The sequence below is a fragment of the Colletotrichum scovillei genome, assembly GCF_011075155.1.
Source record: "Colletotrichum scovillei strain TJNH1 chromosome Unknown Contig00005, whole genome shotgun sequence".
NCBI classification, from domain to species: domain Eukaryota; kingdom Fungi; phylum Ascomycota; class Sordariomycetes; order Glomerellales; family Glomerellaceae; genus Colletotrichum; species Colletotrichum scovillei.
In genome coordinates, this window is record NW_023336263.1 from 2623754 (window position 1) to 2641491 (window position 17738).

Here is a 17738-nt window from a genome sequence, read left to right on the forward strand (position 1 = left end):
ATGATAGAGTGCTCACTAGCCTAGAGGGTACATGTATGGTTGCAAATTTCCATAGCTCAAAAGCAATAGACCATTATCTTCTGCTTTTTGCATGGGACTCATGAGCAAATTAAGACGTACAGCCCCTCTTTCTAGTTCTGTTTTACCAATACTCTATATAAGTACCATTCCAGAAGAGTCAAGATAGTTTCAAGTAGGTGGTCTTTGTATTCGTGCTAGCTTCAGATTGCAAGATGGAATGCATGACCTTAAAGCGAGCGACAATCCGATGCCCACTACCCAGATTAGCGTGGACTGCTTGTAGCTTTTGATTTAGGCTCCTCTCATCAGCAGGCTTTCATCAGCATTTTGTAACTCGAAAGAAATCAGATGAAATAGAAGAGTTAAGCTTGGGGATCACGCTAGATTGAGCTGGTCCTACGATTTGGGGCTGCATCATTAGCAACTAAACCGCCGTCGACGCAGTAACTCTAATGATCGATCTGAAGCCAAAGATTCAAGGTAACTCGTCGGCTGCAAATTGAGGCCAAAGCACTGGGCCTTCCCATAACAAAGGGTCTTCCGAAGTTGTTCGAAGCTTATCCCATGTGCTCGCTTGAGCTGATCTTCCAGCTATTTATGTGAGACTAGAACTTGAGATCCTTGACTCTCGCGTTGGTAATTTTCTTTAGTCGTTCTAGATGTCCGGGCTTGATTCCATATCTAAGATAGAGACATGCAGCCGCAATGCTCGTAGACCGGCTGAAGTTAGTAGATAAGATGGATCTACATCTTTGGCTCAAACTTCGCTGAAGAGACGGATTATCCTTGCAGATCTTTCTTCGGCTCTTGTAAAGATCCCTTTGACGTGGTAGTTTCCTAGAATTGATAACCAAAGCCGGTCATGATAGTAAATGACTCGGCCATCATTGATCTGCTACCTCAGATAGGTAAAGTAGGACCCTGATGCAAGCTGTTCTGCCTCGATCCCGGCTCTTCTGCCTCCGGGGGAAAGCGTCTTCTCGGGCCCAATTTCGATGCCGAAACCCCTCCCAACTTCCGAGTCACTCAAATCTGTCTCCCCCACTGAGTGGAGAAATTCCTGTGCCTAGATTATATCGAGTAGGCTATGCCAACGGCCATCTTCTCCAAGCCCCTACCCCCGCGCGACCTTTGGCTCGATCAATATGTCTCGTGTTAACTACCCCACCGTAGCCATGAAATAAGCTTTCTGGTGCCATTTGCTTGCTCCACGCCGAATCAACAGGGTCCATGCTACTGAGACGTTAACGTCGGTCCGTCGGTATAGCATGCAACAAACCCCTGGCGGGGGTTTAACAAGGGCAGATAAACCATTCGCACTTTGCAAACTCCTTCGCGAATAAGCTTTTCACATGCATTTCGTTGCAGTAAGGAACATGGTTTGTGTCTTATGAGCGGAGTTTTCCCGCCACGTAGTGTCCCAGAAATACCCTCACCTCGTCAAGCTGGTGGTCATTGCTGGGATTGGGGTACTTTGCAAGATCTTCCTGTTCTAGTCCCTCCGAGCTGTTGAATGCAACATAGCCGGTGGGAGTGTTGACTATTGCAGTATATCAGGCAAAGTCTCTTATCCGTGTTAACCGATACAAAGGACTCGAGGACGGGGGGTCAGCCAAGTGCTGAAAGAGGTAGCCTATCTAGATAGTTGGTTCTTCAGCTCTTGCGCACCTTCAATACCGTCACCCAAATTTATCCAATCTCGCTCATGTCTATATCGCAGTTTGCCCTTAGATCGATGCCTTGGACTCTGTTGGCCTACAACGCTATCGCTTGAACATAAATCTCAACCCTGCAGCTCCGTCCCAGAGAGATATAATATAAATTCTTTCCGATCTAAATGCCAAAAGTCATGCTTTTTTGAACGTTTCTTCGTAAGAGTCTACTGATTTGTAATCAATTTCTTGGCTTGAGAACAACTTTCCAGTGACCGGTTGCAAACTGCATGGTGATGTACTGGCGGAAGTCTATGTCTTGACCCGGAACTTCCAGCACGTCAAATCTTTGTAGGAGATTGGCGGCAACCATTCTCATCTCGGCCCACGCAAAGCTTTATCAATTTTATTAGCACAGTTACTCGATAATAACGAGAAGCATTGTACTATGGCTTACTTAATACCAATGCACGAATGCTTGCCTCCAGAAAAGGGGTAGTACGCGTCCATACTAGAGCTTCGTTAGTACCAAGACTTTGTTATGGGAAGGAATCCATTGAGACCTACTCAGGTGCGGGTGCCCCGTCTCTCTTGTCCTCGGACAGCCACCTCTCGGGCCAGAACCGTTCTGCCTGGGGCCAGAAAGCCTCGTTGCGGTGAAGATCGCGGTACGAAGCCGAGACTACTGTGTGAGGCGGCAGATCATAGCCACAGAGGTTGATCCACTGATTGCCAGTCCGGCGACCCATCTCCGAAGCAATAGGATGCAAGCGGAGGTTTTCCTTGATGCAGGCCTCGAGATACTCGTATTCCTTCTCGTTGCGAACCGATTTGCTCGTCACAATCTCGTCGTTAAAGCCCTTGCATGGGAGAGAAGCAAAGAGCTTGGCACGGACATCGGGGTTACGGGCAAGCTCGAGAAAGAGACAGCCGATGGTGCCGGATGTTGTTTCGGAACCGGCGAGGAGGATCTCGGCCATTTGGTCGACAATGTCGCGGGCAGACATGCTAGTGCCCGTGTCAGGCTTTTTGCCCTCTTCGATAAGGTGCTGGAGGAGGTCTCGGCGCTCGACGTCCGAGGTGCGCTTGCGTCGTTGTACTACCGCGTCAATTGCTGTGATCATCTCGGCGGGCCAGTCGAATTGCAGATCGATTCCTAGGGCGCGGAAGAATTTCTTGACGTATACAGTCTTTGTACAAGTTAGCATCGAGGAAATGAAGACACTTCGTCTGTAAAAAGGCTTGACTTGCCTGGTATCGCTTGCTGAGACCATCGAAAATGGAGCGAGGGATTGACTTCCAAATCTTCTCGTCGACTCCATCTTCGATTAAGCTGTTGGGGTTGGTCTGTCCGAACCCCTTGCCGAATGAACACTCTCCCATGCTGTCACTCGCGTCAGAAGCCGCGCAAGAGAACCAGAAGTATCTGTGAAATTATTGGCTTACATGTCAAGGGCCACGTTGTGAAGGTCATCCATCAAGTCGACCTCGATACCCTGCTTTGCATGGTATACCGGATCCTCGTTGATCTGCGCCTGGTACTTGTTGAGCACGTCACGAACGGTGCTCTCAAAGAACATCTCAAGGTTGTCGATGTAGTTGACCGTAAAAGCAGGAGACAGGAAACGCTTAAGGCGCCTGTGCGGCTCTTGGCGACTGTTTCCAGAGGCGTTGGATTAGGCTCATGTTGCAAGTGCACATTGCGGGCAGAAAAAAAAAGAACGACTTACATCTCGCCAAAAAGGCCGGGACTGAACTTGTCTCTGGAAATTTCGGCATACATGGCAACTTTGGGTAGATCTGTCTTGACCAAGATCTGCTTCATGGCCTCCTTGTCAGAGATCCAGACCTGTCGGGGGCCGAGTCGGACGATTGACCCATACTTGTTGTGGCTTCTTTCTACCAACTTCCAGATGGTGCCTGTCGAAAAGAGACAACGTAGATGCAGTGTTGTGAGAGGGGCGTACCATGGCCCAGGGAGTTTCCTTAGAGGAGACTTGAGAGCTTTGATCTTCTGCTTGAGTTGAAGTCCGGCAAGGACAACCACTAGGAGGTAGACGGCGAGTATGTAAGCCGACGCCATTGTACCGCCGTTGTTGATCGTCTTGATCAGATCAGTGTAAGATGCTGACAATGCTTTAGGTTGTCAACAATAGAATGACTGATGAGTGATGAGATGACAGGTCCGAGATAACGAGAGCACAGAAGGACATAAAAATCTTTGACAGGAAGCGGGCGATGATCATCTATGACACGAGACCCGGAGCCATCTCCTCGGGATGATATAAGACGAACACACACAAGTCTGCAAGAGCTATTTCGTAATCTCTATCCCCCGCTCGCCCCCGGTGCTTCCTGCTGAGAAGTTGCGCAAGCCAACCTAGACCGGAGGTTACGGTACGTGGCTGGATTTGCACAATAGTAAGAGGCTCCTTTGAATTACACGACTCAGTTCAGATGTACATGTAGCCATCGCCAGCCTGCGAGGCTGTCGTGAATATGCTGCGCGCACTGTTTCAAGCTGTGTAAACTCTGTTATATTAGCTCGGATGATGGGAGCCCAGCAAGCCAGCTTGCTGGGCTTTCCCTCTGGTCTGGGAACAAGCAAGTTCACCAACGTGGCACCCAAGAGACGACGCAAGCGCGAATCGGATGGTCCAGAATGTTGTACACCAATTGACTGGGCTACTCCTTGGCTGAGAAACTGCGTGTCATGCAAACTAAGCGGGAACATGGAGATAGGTTGCACTCGACCGACAAATCTCATGTGCTTGGTGTAAACTCTGTTCGAGTGTAATCCCACATTACTCATTTTCAGTTACCTCGCGGTACTTCATTTCCTATTCAGGAAACTATTCGGCAAGGTCGCCTATTTCGCAAAGTATTCATCAGCTTTAACGCGTCTGTCATCACGAGAACCTTAAATATGAATACCTCACATTTCAGTGAATGACAAGACAGTGCCTTGTTCACGGTGGAGATGCAGTTTCAAAAGAGTTCTGAGCCTTGGCCCTGCCATTTGGTCTAGAACTTTTCATCTATTTCCCCTTGTCTCTAAACTCCATACGTGCTCCCGCTCTATCAAGCTTTGACTCTGCGGTCTTTGAGTCTAAAAATGTCTATGTCCTCTATGTCTCTTTATGTTCGTCTAAAGAAAACCGTGTTGTATTTTATACAGCAACCACCCTCTATTTGGCCCATCTCATGGCGCCGGGGCAGTTGGGGTCGTTCTCGACGTACTTGAGCGTGCCGAAAACGGACCAGAGCTGGCCGAGGAAGCTGCGGCCATCATGGTTGTACAGGTCACCAAGGACAGGCTTGATGGCCTCAGTAGCCTCGTCAGCCTTGTAGAAAGGAATGCGACTAGGGTCTGTTAGTGCCGGCTCGCGAGACTTTTCATGATCAGAGGCAAAGCTTACGGGAACAAGTGGTGAACGACGTGCTTCTCAATGATACCGTGGAAGAGGTGCTTGCCGATGAAGCCGAACTCACGGTCGACGGTGGCGATGGCACCCTTGACGAAAGTCCAGCCCTCCTCAGTGTAGTGGTGGACCTCAGGGTGGTTGTGGTGGAGGTAAGTGATGGCAACTGAGTGGTCAATTAGCACTATGATAGCCACATTTGCTTGTGAAACTCAAAGCCCAAGCTTCAAGGATCACAAGTGAGGGGAAGGGGGTGCGTACCGAGCCAGTGGTGGACCCAGAAGTAGGGGACCGCGTAGAGGAGAGCGACGGTGGAGACGTCGAGGATGGTGGAAGCATAGTACAGGGCGGAGAAGGTGATAGCCAGGCCAATATCAGAGATGGCAATGAAGATGGCCTCATTGGGACGGAAGACGGCACTGGTGGGGCCGAAGTGGCTGACGCCCAACCAACGTCCGAGACCGTTGACCTCACGCTGCAAGCTACCCTTGCCGGCGGTGGCATTGAAGAACAGGTACGCCTGCCATCCGAAGAGCTGGTGGGTGAGCAGGTTGATGGCCTGGGCAATGGGCGTGTCCTCGAAGAGCTCGTGAAGGTCGATGCTTCCGAACAAGGGCTTCTTGGAGGGCTTGGGGGCGGTGGCGGGAACGAAGGCCATGTCTTTCTTCATGTGACCGGTGAAGCGGTGGTGGCGGTGGTGAGAGAACTTCCATGAGAAGTAGGGGACGAGAAGGAAGGAGTGAAGGGCCCATCCGGTGATGTTGTTCACCTTGTCGTTCTTGGAGAAGGCGCCGTGGCCGCACTCATGGCCGAGAATCCAGACACCGGTGCAGATGAGACCTTGGACGAAGCCGTAGACCATCCAGGCAGTGGCGCGCAGGATGGGGTCCTGGATGCCGGGGATGTAGGTGAGAGCAGCCCAGACGAGGCCGGCGACCATGGTGAGGTCGCGGACGACATAGTAGTAGGAAGTCACGAGCGACGGCTCGAAGCAGTGAGCCGGGATGGCATCTCTGATGGTCTGAATATCAGGGAAGACAGGCTCGTTGGTCTTCTATGAGGAGGGTCAGTGATCAATGATCGGTCATCGAGATCGATGGCGGCGCATCGGAAGCTGTTTGCCGACTAACCTTCTGGGGCTTCTCGACCACCACGGTAGACGAGGTGCGTTGGGTCGCCATTGTGTGTGATAAGGTGCAGACCAGGTTTGTTTGGGATCACCTCACTATTGCTCAATGGATATAATATGAGATGAACGAAAGGGAAAGAAGGATACGCTCTCGAGACCGCACCGTATTATGGATGAGTAAAGGAAGGAACCAGAGGGAAGCTGAAGCTAAGAGGTCTGGGGAAAAGGGTGAAATTTTCTCAGGTGCCCGAGGTTAGGGAAAAGACAAAAAGGTTTCCAGTCAGACTTCAGAAGGGACCCGGGAAGCAGACCGCCAACGAGAGAGACGTGTCTCCTTGACCCTTTTTTTAGGAGCGGCAGCATTAAAGGTGGGCCGTTACCCACGGTGAGAGACGATCCATGGAATAGGGGTCCAAACAGTCTGGACTATTTTTTTTTCTCGGTTTCCCCCCCTTCCCTTGCCAGGTTGTCTTTGCCTTGCCTTGCCCACATGCATTGGGGGAGTTAGGCTCGGCGGCAGAAAATTTCATCTTACTGCTGCCAAAAGTCGAGTGTTTGGAATTGCTCGAGACCGCCTCGAGACGTGACTCGCCACTGGGTCTAACCTTGTGGCTTGCCCCAAAGCATCGCAGAGCCTCGGGCTGGGCGTATTCCGCAGCATATTCCATGACTCGATGATGACAGCCACACGTAGAGCACAAAGCAAAAAACCGGTACCGTAAGTGTTGAAGAATGTCTCGGTGTCTCCCTTCGCAAACGTGGCCTCGCGGCCGAAGTGCCAGTTCTAGGAGACCTTCCTCGGTACCATAAGGTGAAACAATCAAAGAGGCAGCCAGCAGTCCCGGGCGGTGAACGCGTATCTGGGGACTCGGAAGGTAGGTGTTGAGAAACGCGGATCTAATCTGCTGCAAGATCCTAGCACGTTCAAGAAGAGGCTTCGTCGCTTAAACGGAACTAAACGCAATCCGGCCTAGTCATGGAAGATTTCCAAGGGTCCGGTTCCACGTGCGGATAACAGAAGTCTTGGAAAAAGCCCACACAAAGGTTCTCAACCCCAACACTTTTGCACCCCTTGCTCTCTGCTTCCAAGTGGGAAATGAAACCCACTGTGTATGTTTGAGCTTGAATCTCGTTTAACGTGGAGTTGCAAGGCAGAGAAAGACGGTGGTAGCACCAAACAGGACCCTGGGAACTCCATTTGTTGACAGAGTGGCATTTCGACAAACTCCATTGGCCGAACGGTGGGGGTCTTTGGCTTCAGGAACCTCTCCATCTTCTCCAATCCCTCTCCCCTCATTGCCCAGATTCAGAGACCGCCCCCAAGCTGTTCAAAACATGGGACCGTGCGGTAACGTCGCGTCCCACTCGGGGCTTTACGGAAAGAGGGGGGGAGGATTGCGGGAGAAAGGGACGCACAAGTCATTCATTTCTCTTTGACCTTTGACATGTGCCAATGCGCCCCCTTTCGAGCTTCCCAAACGAGTTCGACCGGCTCCGTGGCTGAGCCGTCTATGATCTCTCTTCTCGCATTGCCAGCCACCATCTGCTATCTTTGTCAATCTGACGAGGCCGGGCCTGAGCGCAAGGTTAGGGTTAGCGGGAGCCTCGGCGCACGTCCTGTCCAGATTGCGAGACTTTGCACCGTTGGACGGAAGCAGTCAAAAGCTTAATTGGCTTCGTTGTGGATTCTAGAAATGAGCAGAGCTTACGAGGATCGGGATCCGGGGCAACCCTTTCCCTCAGTGTGTCTTGTGTTTGGCGCAAGTACGGATACCTATTCACAATTGTCAGTATGGCAACTCTTGCCTCAATCAGAGCCGTCGCAACTCCCTGCGAGTCAAAACTTAGATCGCTGTACGCATACAATGCAGAACCCTTGTGAGATGCGCAAGAGGGAGGTCCAACGGCGAGGATCTAGGAAGTAGCCAAGTCCGACAGCTTGCGCGTGCCGTTACCCGTTTGCCGGTGAGATTCGTATCTATGTTGCGGTTATGAGGGGCAACTCGATCATTGATGTGGCATAACCGAAGGCCATACTTTATCTTTGGGTACTTATTCGAAGCCCTGAGTTGGAGCTGAACTCGGGGCCCGAATTTTAGATGCACTGACTGCACCAACAACATGACGGTTTCCAAGGACAGCAGGACCAAGGCCAGAAGTCTCACAGACTTCATCAGATTTGTCAAATTGAATTCTCCTTATTACGCCCAGTCCTGGAAGTCGTGTAAGACTCTTGAAGATGCGACGGTGTCTTTATGGGATTTGCCCGTCGTGGACCATGAGTCTTTCTGGGCATCAAACACATGTCGGAACAGTCAGGTTGTGACATCAAAGCAGAAAGATGGCATTGTTTTCAAAACTGGAGGCAAGTTGTGCGCACTTCTCATACCACTTTTCATAGGCTGCCTTCCAGGCTTCATGACGGTTCAAGCAAGTTGTAATACAGGCATACTAACATTGCTCCATCCAGGAACAACCACACACCCCAAAGTGTCGTTCTACAACCAGAAGGAACTTCATGGACTTTCGACACAGCTAGCAGAGAGCTTGGGACGCTGCGGAGTCGGCGTGGGAGACATGGTTGCCAATTTGTTCTACGCCGGCGACCTCTACGGGAGCTTCTTATTGCACATCCTCTCAGTCTATCATCTTCCGAGCGGTGCAATCCAGCTTCCTGTAGCTGGACACGTTTCTTTGGAGTCTATGGAAAGACAGATCGTCGAGTTCGAGGCAACCGTCGTCCTCGCCACTGTGACCACTATGTCTCAACTCTCAGAACGCATCCTCAGCATTGGCAAGAGCCACCCATATGTCCGCCTGTTGCTTTTCTCAGGGGAAGCGTTCTACGAGGATCAGGCCGGGCTGCTGAAAGCTGCCTTCCCGAATGCAACCATAAGATCAGTCGTCTACGGATCTATGGACTGCGGAATCATCGGCTTACCACCAAAGCAAGAGCACTACACAAACGACCCCCGGCTTCACCAAGTCAACGACCCAAACATTATCGTGGAGATCATCACTGAAGACGGCGAGGTTACTACGACCCCAGGAGAAGCGGGCAGCTTGGTTGTGACGAACCTGGAGCGGCAGCTCATGCCCATTGTTCGCTACCCGTCTGGAGACCGGGCCGCGTGGGTTGACCCAGCTCTGAGCCTTTTCCGTGTCCTTGACAGGGACCGCACGGCCATACGCCTCGGCCCCGTTTCCGTTGACTTTGTGGACCTTCGACGGATAGTGTCTACGATTCTTAAAGACCGGCCGGTCGGGCGCTTGCAAGCCATTGTTACACGAAAAGACAGAAAGGACCTCTTGACTCTGAATGTCGCATTTACACCGGCTACAGATGAGGAGAGTTCGCAACTGCATGCGGAGCTGAGAGAAGAGCTAGGCGTGGTGCGCCCTATGTTTCGGGAACACGTCGAGAAGGACCTAATCAACCCGTTGAGGATTAAGTTTGTTACCATGCAGGAACTCGCTGTTAACCCGAGAAGTGGAAAGATTGTCGAAGTACAGGATCTTCGGTCGACCACTGTTTAGTTATATGTTTAGCATTCTACTACAATCGTTCGACGTGAGAAGTCGTGTAAAGAGTACTTGACATTGTTGCACGAAAGTCTAAAAGAAGTTGTAGGTTCCCCCCTGCCGCGTGAGGGGATTTGAAAGACCACGAATTAGACGAGTCGCTGGCACTCCACAACCGAATAACTGGGATTGTCAATGAAACAAGCTTTCGTTCTCGCTACGATGCACTGGTCGTAAATCACGTTAGGCAAGCTCTCTTGATTGGGGCTGATAGACGCCTGGTACGGAGCCGGATCCAGGTCCTCGGACTATTGTCAGGACCCCGTGGGTTGTCTCTCGGAGGCCAAGACCGATACCCCTTGTTTTCTCCCCCGGACGAACTGACCAACACCTCTTGAGCTAAAGCGGAGACCAGGCGGAACCGGCCAGATTGAGCAATCGCCGTTGGTTGTTGCTCTCTTGACTCGCGCCAACTTGATCGCATCGCATTGAACTAGTCACGTCTGATACAAACTTCACTTGAAAGTGCTTCCCTGCAGATGCAAGGTTAATAGCGTGACATGCTTTGGTTACAACTTCCTCTTCCCCGCGCGATGTCTATCGCCTGCTATTTCATCAAAAAGCGTTCCCGAGTGTTCTCAAGGACCAGCTCCAGTTCGATTACGAGACTCATGCCTCTCGTACACGGATCTCCATTCATCGTCAACGACTCCCCACATCGAATGTGTAACAGAATTGGCAACGAAATCGCAGCATACCCGAAATGACCGCCAAAGGATCAAGGCAGGCCGGCCCCGGCAAGGAATACAAGGCGACAGGCGTCCTCGCTCCGTACTACCCCGATCCCTCCTTTTTCCTCCTCCGTTCAACTTGTCATCTAACACGGGCTTCAGGTGGGGCGAACCGGCGTGGTTCCATGCTTTGGAGAGTCCCTACTACAATGACTCTCACCGGCGGTTCCAGACGTACGTACGAGCCTTTGTCGACACTCACTTGCTTGCCTACGCGCAGGAATGGGAGGCAGCTGGGGAAGCCCCTCTATCTGCGAGGTTGAAGTTTGCCAAGTCCGGTCTTGCTTTCCTCGATGTTCCAAAAGAGTACCGACCCAAGGAGCTCATGACTATTGCGGGTACCCCGTTCGACAAGCTGGATGTCTTTCACGAGCTGATTCTCATGGACGAGATGGCCCGCATCCCCAGTGGGGTCCCCCTCGCTCTGGCGGGGGCATCTAATGTGGGTGCGCCGCCCATCTTTGCTGCCGGAACTGAGGAGCAGAAGAGACGATGGCTTCCTGGGCTCTTTACCTGGGAGACTAGCTTCTGTCTCGCCATCACGGAGCCGACTGCTGGCAGTGATGTGAGCGCTATTCGGGCTACTGCGGAGAAGACTCCCGATGGCAGGCACTATGTCGTCAACGGCCGCAAGAAATGGGTTACAGGAGCACCCTGGGCAACGCACATGACCACCGCCGTCCGAATGGGCGAGCCAGGGCGGAGTGGTATCTCGCTGCTGGTCGTGCCTTTAAACTCTGCCGGTGTCACGATCAGGAAGATCCACAATTCCGGGCACAACGCCGGTGGTTCCTCATGGGTTGTGTTGGAAGACGTAAAGGTGCCAGCTGACCACTTGTTGGGCAAAGAGAACGAGGCGTTCCCTATCATCATGCGGAACTTCAATAAGGAGCGCTTCATCCTCACAGTGGACTGCAACAGACAAGCCCGAATATGTCTTTCGGAAGCGCTGCAGCACGCACATGATCGAGAGACGTTTGGAAGACCTCTCGCCTCGAACCAGATCATCCGGCATAAGCTGACGACGCTTGCTCGCGAGGTCGAGGGTCACTGGGCGTGGCTGGAGCAAATTGCCTACCACGTCCACATCCACGGCTGGCAGACCAAGGACGTTGCAAGCAGAATTGCGTTGGCAAAGATCCAAGGCGGCAGGATTGTAGAGCAAGCCGTCAGAGAGAGCCAGCAGATTCATGGCGGGATGGGCTATGAAAAGGGGGTGACCATGACGGAGCAGATCTCTCGGGACCTCCGTCTGAAAGTCATTGGCGGTGGGAGTGAGGAGATTCTGAGTGACCTGGCGTGGCGCGAGGAGCACAAACGAGCTTCTGATCGAGGCGCGAAACTCTAAGAAGCTTTCGATGGCTTGGAAATCAGATCATGACAAGCTTAAAACACAGTTTCTGTCGCCTAAACCGTCTTCACTGCATGATATGTATGACTGATGTGATTGTATAGGATAGGAACTTGTGCATATGCTTTATGTCTGCTTCCGTGATCCGTGAAGGTTCATTACGTGTTAGAGTGGCATTGATGGGCTGCGAGTCATGGGTGCTTAAGCCGCTACTCGGACCATGATACAAAGAGTTCGAGAATGAGACTAGAACCGAGACGTCCACGTGTCGTCCGATACATCGACAAGTGCCCGTTGATAGAGTGCAGAAAAAAATGCTCAAGGTTGTACGCCTCAAGTGCTAGCTAGTTCTAGATAAGCCTCGACGTGCATTCAGCTTAACTGCAAGGACGCGATAGGGTCCTCCAACCCCTGCGCTAGTTTCCCCTCCAAGTTACACAACCTCGGGTGTCTCAGGAGACCCACCGCGACAGTCCGAACCCGAGGTCTTGGGGCCGGACCCCTCACACTCACTTGTCACTTGCAATCTTATCGTCAACGTCTTGAGGTCAGCTTTTTGACCCATCTATTAACTCGCCCACCATGGCTGACACCCACGTCAAGTCACACCCTGATTACAAGCACTTTGCATCCATCCCATGGTGTGCCAAAATCCTCAGCCAATGTGACACTTCGTCCCACGTGGTGCAAGTCTCTCAAAACAGAACTGTCCTCCCTACAAGAGAGAACACATACGTCGGCGGAACTCTCAACACACCAGACACAATCAAAGCCTGGTTGATCATACACCCCAAGCCGCAAGGCCCCGATTGGAAGGTCGATGAGTTGTGTTCTCTCATCACCTTTGACCATGGCATGATTGGATTTCCCGAGACGGCTCACGGAGGCGTTGTTGCCTTGGTGATGGATGAAGTTACGGGCATTCACATTGTAGCCCAGAGGCCGGCAGGAACAGAGCCCAACAAAGACTTCAGAACTGGTTACTTGAACACGTCATTTCGAAAGCCTGTTCCTGCGCCGGGAACGGTGCTAGTGAGATCGAGGATAGCCAGGGTTGAGGGCCGGAAGCATTTTGTTGCGGCGCAAATGGAGAATGAGAATGGTGAAGTGCTTGCAACAGCGGAAGTCTTGTATATCTCAATTAAGAATAAATTATGAGTTCTAAGGATTTATAGAGGATAATTTGACGAGCATGCTGTTTGAGGGGGTTGAATTCACGCATAGAAATCACATCAGCATCTGAACAACACAAAAGAGCTCCGAGGTATGACTTCAGCTTGCATGGAATCAAGCGCTGGCTTAGTAAACTTAGAAGTTACATTTAGATAGTATTCTTGGGAGTGAATAAAGTAGTCCAGCATTTACTCAACACAACGATGAGAGTTAGCTTACTGTTACGCGAGTGAACCATTGAGCACAACTATTGGCATTGGCCAAGTTGACGGCCAGAAGTTGTCCCCGCCAATTTGTGTATGAGAGTGCGAGCATAGGTGTGACGGGGCGTTGCCAAATCTTTGAAGTTCAGTAGTTTACTCAAACCTGGCACTTTAAAGACCAAAATACCTTCAAGTATACTAGACCCTAAAGAAATCACGCATGCCGCTGCTCAAGTTTGTTGTTAATGTAGTAGTATTCGAAGACTGAAGGTGGACAGTGACGCCGGCATTGAGTAGGTCGAGCCTAAACTTGAACGGCATAGGAAGATACGCATGCCTAAGTCAATTAGAAGCGCACCATGGACTGACTTGCTACATTTGTCACAGTAGGAAAAAGAATGACGAGATGACGTATTGCTTTTGTTGTAGTGAGACCCGTGGTTGTTGGCTCTCTACTCAAATTTATAGCGTGGTGTGGGGGTAATCCGAGCTGAATCGACGTGGGCCCCCAATTGGCTATATGTTGGACCAGGAGGCGAACCGGAACAGTCCGTACACGACAAGCGGACCGATCCATCTCCACGATCAGCCCAGAATATTCTAAGCTAGAGTTTAGTCGAGTGTTCAGATTCTGTACAGGTTTTACGCTGATAAATCCAGTAGAGGCTTACAAATGTCATGGGCTCACTAGAGTCTAGAGATTCCTAGCTGCTAGCCAACCTGGATGCATGCGAATATAAACCCCGATTGTTTTGTGATTCCAAGCCAAATCTGAGCAATACTAAACATTTACGTTGGCTATCGCTTTCTTCTATTACATCACATCTCACATATACAATTGGTTTTAGCCAGCTCATCTGCAATCATCATGTCTCTGCCTTACCAAAAAGTCCTGTTAGTCGGAGCGACCTCGGGAATTGGTGCAGCTCTAGCGGACAAACTTGTCGAGAATGGTACTTTCGTCATCGCTGCCGGTAGAAGAAAGGAGAATCTCGACAAGTTCGTTGCGAAGCACGGTGCGAGCAAAGCTGCAGCAGCCGTTGTGGATATCCTCAAATTGGAGTCGGTATGTTGAGGCTCTTGCCGTTCATGACGGTCTTGTAAAGGATAAGACTAACGGCATGTCCAAAGATCCCAGATTTTGCTGCGTCTATAATCAACGAGCACCCTGATCTCGATTGCGTATTCCTGAACGCCGGAGTTCAGCGAGGTATCGATTTCACCAAGCCTGAAAACGTCAGTTTGGACATCGTTTACGATGAGCTTCTCGCAAATTACCTCTCCCACGTCCACCTGACCAAGGCCTTCCTCCCCCATCTCTCAAAGAAAGACAAGCAGACCGCCTTGCTTTACACAACTTCTCAGCTCGGCCTCATCCCAATGAAGCGGTGCCCCAACTACAGCGGCTCCAAGGCTGCCATGCACGGCTTCATCCTCGCCCTCAGATCCCAGCTCAAGGATGCGTCTTCAAAGGTCAAAATTGTCGAAGTTTACCCGCCTGCAGTGCAGACGGAACTGCACGATGCCAAGAACCAGCCGGATTTGAAGAACGGCCATGCTATTGGCATGCCGGTAGACGAATTTGCCGATGAAGTCTACCAGAGATGGGTCAATGGAGAGGAACAGATCCCGGTGGGAACCGCGAAGCCCATGTTTGATGCGTTTGAGAACAAGAGACAGAATTATTATGAAAGCTTTAACGCTGAGATGGATAAGGTGTTGGTAGACTTTACCGTTTGAGTATTAGGCCACCAGATCTTTGGAAAGTAATAAGGGATGGAGGATTGCGATGGAAAAAAAGTCAAGTGAGCATTTATCGATTCTCCTCGGGCAATGGATGAAACTATCTCACTCTTAGTCTGAGTGTTTGAGATATCATGTGTGGCTTAGAGATCACTGTGGTGCGCAGTAATCTCATCAAGTCTTGCTTCAGGGTCCTGGATGACGTATTGTACTAGCAAATGGGAAACGTAGTATAGTAGATTGCTAGTCAACTTACAAGTTCAGGGCAAGTCATGTTGATGATAGTAATCGCAATAGAAGTAGCGGCAAAACTGTTCTTTGAGCGGCAGATCTGCTTTTCACCAACTTCAAGGCAAGGTATTTACAATTGGATGCTGATCACCGTGATGGCGAAGATGCATTGGATCGCCGAAATATGCCGGCTTTGGCAGCACCGTCTTACCGAACAAAATATGGGCCCATCCCGATCGCGCTCCGTGGAAAGGTGGATACCTCGGCTGGTAGAACGCTGGCCCGTGCTTAACTCCGTCAATCGCCACTTTCTTCCTTTCGTTGACATCACGAAAGCAAGGCTAATTCTTAACAACCCCGCGGCCGTAGCTCGACCCTCTCAACCATGTTCTGTCCCCCGACGTCCACCGAGGATTGGGATCTTGAATATGGCGACTAGGCTCTCACAAACACCGCTGGCCTGGGGACGCCGTCTATCATCACGTTGGCGCACCGAACCACTCGCAGCGAGATGTCGACCTTACACGTCCGACCGATCCCCCGAAGCTTCCGAAGCTCCGACACCCGATCGCAGTAACAATGGGCTCGAAAAAGAAAAGGGAGCCATGGCGCGAAAGCTCGAGGAAGCTACAGAGGAAGCTCTTTTGACTGGTGGCCGGCGCGGGCGTCAAGCTATCGAGGATGCCGGGTTTTCTGAAGAGCTGAAGCAGCGGCTTCTCGACAAGGTCGAGACCGCCAAATTCCGATCCCAATACGCATCTGCTTTCGCAGAAGCTCAAATGCCCACCTCAGCAGGCGAGGGAACACGTTCAATAGCTGCGGCGCAGGCTTGGACGGGAGACGAGTCGCAGTCTGATACGGTTCTGCGAATGCTCAACGATGCGAAGAAGCCCCTAAAGCCCGAGCTTAGGGGACAATTTCAGATCCCGCCCGTCGATATGCGGATGCGGAAAGAGTCAAAGACGAACCCTAGCCAGCGGGTTGCGAATGCTCGCGAGAAGGCCTCGACATATACTGCACTAGGATTCAAGGAGGAGAGCGGGCAAAGCGCCAAGGAACGCGAAGAGTTTAGGAAAGAGCTTCGGGACCGATTTGGAGCAGCAGCTCGAGCTGTGCCGAACACTATATCAGGTCTAGAGTCGCTGGCCAATGAGAGGATAGAAGACGCCATTGCTCGTGGGCAGTTCAAGAACATCCCTCGCGGCAAGGGGGTAGAAAGAGACGCAAGAGCCGATAACCCTTTCATCGATACCACCGAATACATAATGAACAAGATGATCAAGAGGCAGGAGATTGTGCCACCATGGATAGAGAAGCAACAAGAGTTGGCCAAAACCGCTGGCATCTTCAGGGCAAGATTACGCAACGATTGGAGGAGGCACGTCGCCAGGATGATTTCGTCAAAAGGTGGGAGCTTGGAGGAGAAGATGCAACTGGCCGAGGACTATGCCCGTGCAGAGGAACGCCATAATCCGCGCAAGAGAAACAGCGACAGTATTTCGGTTCCCACCAATGTGACCGATGATCCTGTCATGGCGAAAGTGCGTCAACAGGCGGTCGAGGGCAACAGCACTAGCGAAGCCGGACCAGAGGCAGCGCCGACGAAGCCTGCTCGGCCACTGGTACAGCCCTTCCGCGACTCTGACTGGCTTGCAACTGAGAGCTCGTACATGAACCTCGCCGTCAACGACCTTAATGCGATCACGCGCTCCTACAACCTGATGGCGCCGGAATTGGCGAAGAAGCCGTACTTCTCGCTTGAGCGCGAGCTAAAGGCTTGTTACGCCGATGTCGCGCCCCTTGTGGCAGAAACTATCCGTGAGAGAGCCACCAGGCCGACGAAGACATTATTTGATGCAGCAGGGGGCGGTCAAGTCACCGTTTTTGACCGCTTTAGTAAGGAGGGAACATCGGCTAAGATATACGATTCCAGGGCTCCTCACTATGGCTTCAAGGAAATGTGGAGGGATCTCTTCAATTGAAAGGAAATGTAAATTTCCATCCGACCCAACCAATTGGGCTCTAGGTCCCTTCAGCTAGCAGCAACCGATGTCGGGGTTGATACATACGCATCTTCATCGTCGATGCCCCCTTCTCAACGCAGCGGGAATATCATCCCGTGAACATTTTCCCTGCTGGAAATCAGCGTGCTCCCTGAAGCCTCCTTTGACCTTGATCGGACTACGTTCGAGGATCAGCCCCCAACGTCGTACAGCCAGCCCAGCCGGACCTGTGCATGTAGCACTCGCTTCGTACCGGGACCTGGATGGATCACTTGGACACCTACGGCGGACATGATGGCCCACGATCACCTAGCGCCCACCCTTGCCTCACACTCTATCATAGCCTCGTCCCATCCGGGTTGCCCACTCTCATTGCCCAACAGCCAAAGCCTATACAGTCAACTCACCCTCCCCAGTCACACACAGTAGAAGGCGCCTGCTTGGGCGCCTTGGCCCAGTGGAACACTCAGCTGGTGTCGTGGGATTTCCACATGTCT

The 17738-nt window shown here is 51.5% G+C and overlaps 6 protein-coding genes across 6 annotated transcripts; 4 read left to right on the top strand and 2 right to left on the bottom strand.

Annotated features, from left to right (window-relative positions):
• Positions 1-1914: 1914 nt before the first annotated feature.
• HER10_EVM0000678 (cytochrome p450) lies at positions 1915-3756 on the bottom strand (the record flags this gene model as incomplete). The annotated part of the gene is made up of 6 exons (XM_035470448.1): positions 1915-2068; positions 2131-2184; positions 2241-2863; positions 2925-3057; positions 3120-3329; positions 3404-3756. 6 exons carry the CDS (start codon positions 3754-3756, stop codon positions 1915-1917), a joined length of 1527 nt encoding a protein of 508 aa, XP_035333664.1.
• Positions 3757-4746: 990 nt separating this feature from the next.
• Positions 4747-6346, bottom strand: HER10_EVM0012128 (fatty acid desaturase). Its single transcript, XM_035481529.1, has 4 exons — positions 6226-6346; positions 5357-6149; positions 5093-5261; positions 4747-5036 (listed from the first exon to the last, which is right to left on the bottom strand). Exons 1-4 carry the CDS (start codon positions 6274-6276, stop codon positions 4862-4864), a joined length of 1188 nt encoding a protein of 395 aa, XP_035334463.1. The 5' UTR covers positions 6277-6346; the 3' UTR covers positions 4747-4861.
• Positions 6347-10351: 4005 nt separating this feature from the next.
• HER10_EVM0003258 (acyl-CoA dehydrogenase domain-containing protein) lies at positions 10352-11885 on the top strand (the record flags this gene model as incomplete). Its single annotated transcript, XM_035472941.1, has 2 exons — positions 10352-10577; positions 10640-11885. Exons 1-2 carry the CDS (start codon positions 10510-10512, stop codon positions 11883-11885), a joined length of 1314 nt encoding a protein of 437 aa, XP_035333839.1. The 5' UTR covers positions 10352-10509.
• A 563-nt stretch (positions 11886-12448) lies between these two features.
• On the top strand, positions 12449-13046 carry HER10_EVM0008068 (thioesterase superfamily protein; the record flags this gene model as incomplete). The annotated part of the gene is made up of 1 exon (XM_035477603.1): positions 12449-13046. Exon 1 carries the CDS (start codon positions 12471-12473, stop codon positions 13044-13046), a length of 576 nt encoding a protein of 191 aa, XP_035334160.1. The 5' UTR covers positions 12449-12470.
• A 1086-nt stretch (positions 13047-14132) lies between these two features.
• Positions 14133-15004, top strand: HER10_EVM0005714 (uncharacterized protein; the record flags this gene model as incomplete). The annotated part of the gene is made up of 2 exons (XM_035475319.1): positions 14133-14330; positions 14396-15004. 2 exons carry the CDS (start codon positions 14133-14135, stop codon positions 15002-15004), a joined length of 807 nt encoding a protein of 268 aa, XP_035333999.1.
• Positions 15005-15666: 662 nt separating this feature from the next.
• On the top strand, positions 15667-17220 carry HER10_EVM0000470 (uncharacterized protein; the record flags this gene model as incomplete). The annotated part of the gene is made up of 2 exons (XM_035470250.1): positions 15667-17112; positions 17143-17220. The coding sequence occupies 2 exons, from the start codon at positions 15667-15669 to the stop codon at positions 17218-17220; spliced, it is 1524 nt and encodes a 507-aa protein (XP_035333654.1).
• Between the last annotated feature and the right edge of the window lie 518 nt (positions 17221-17738).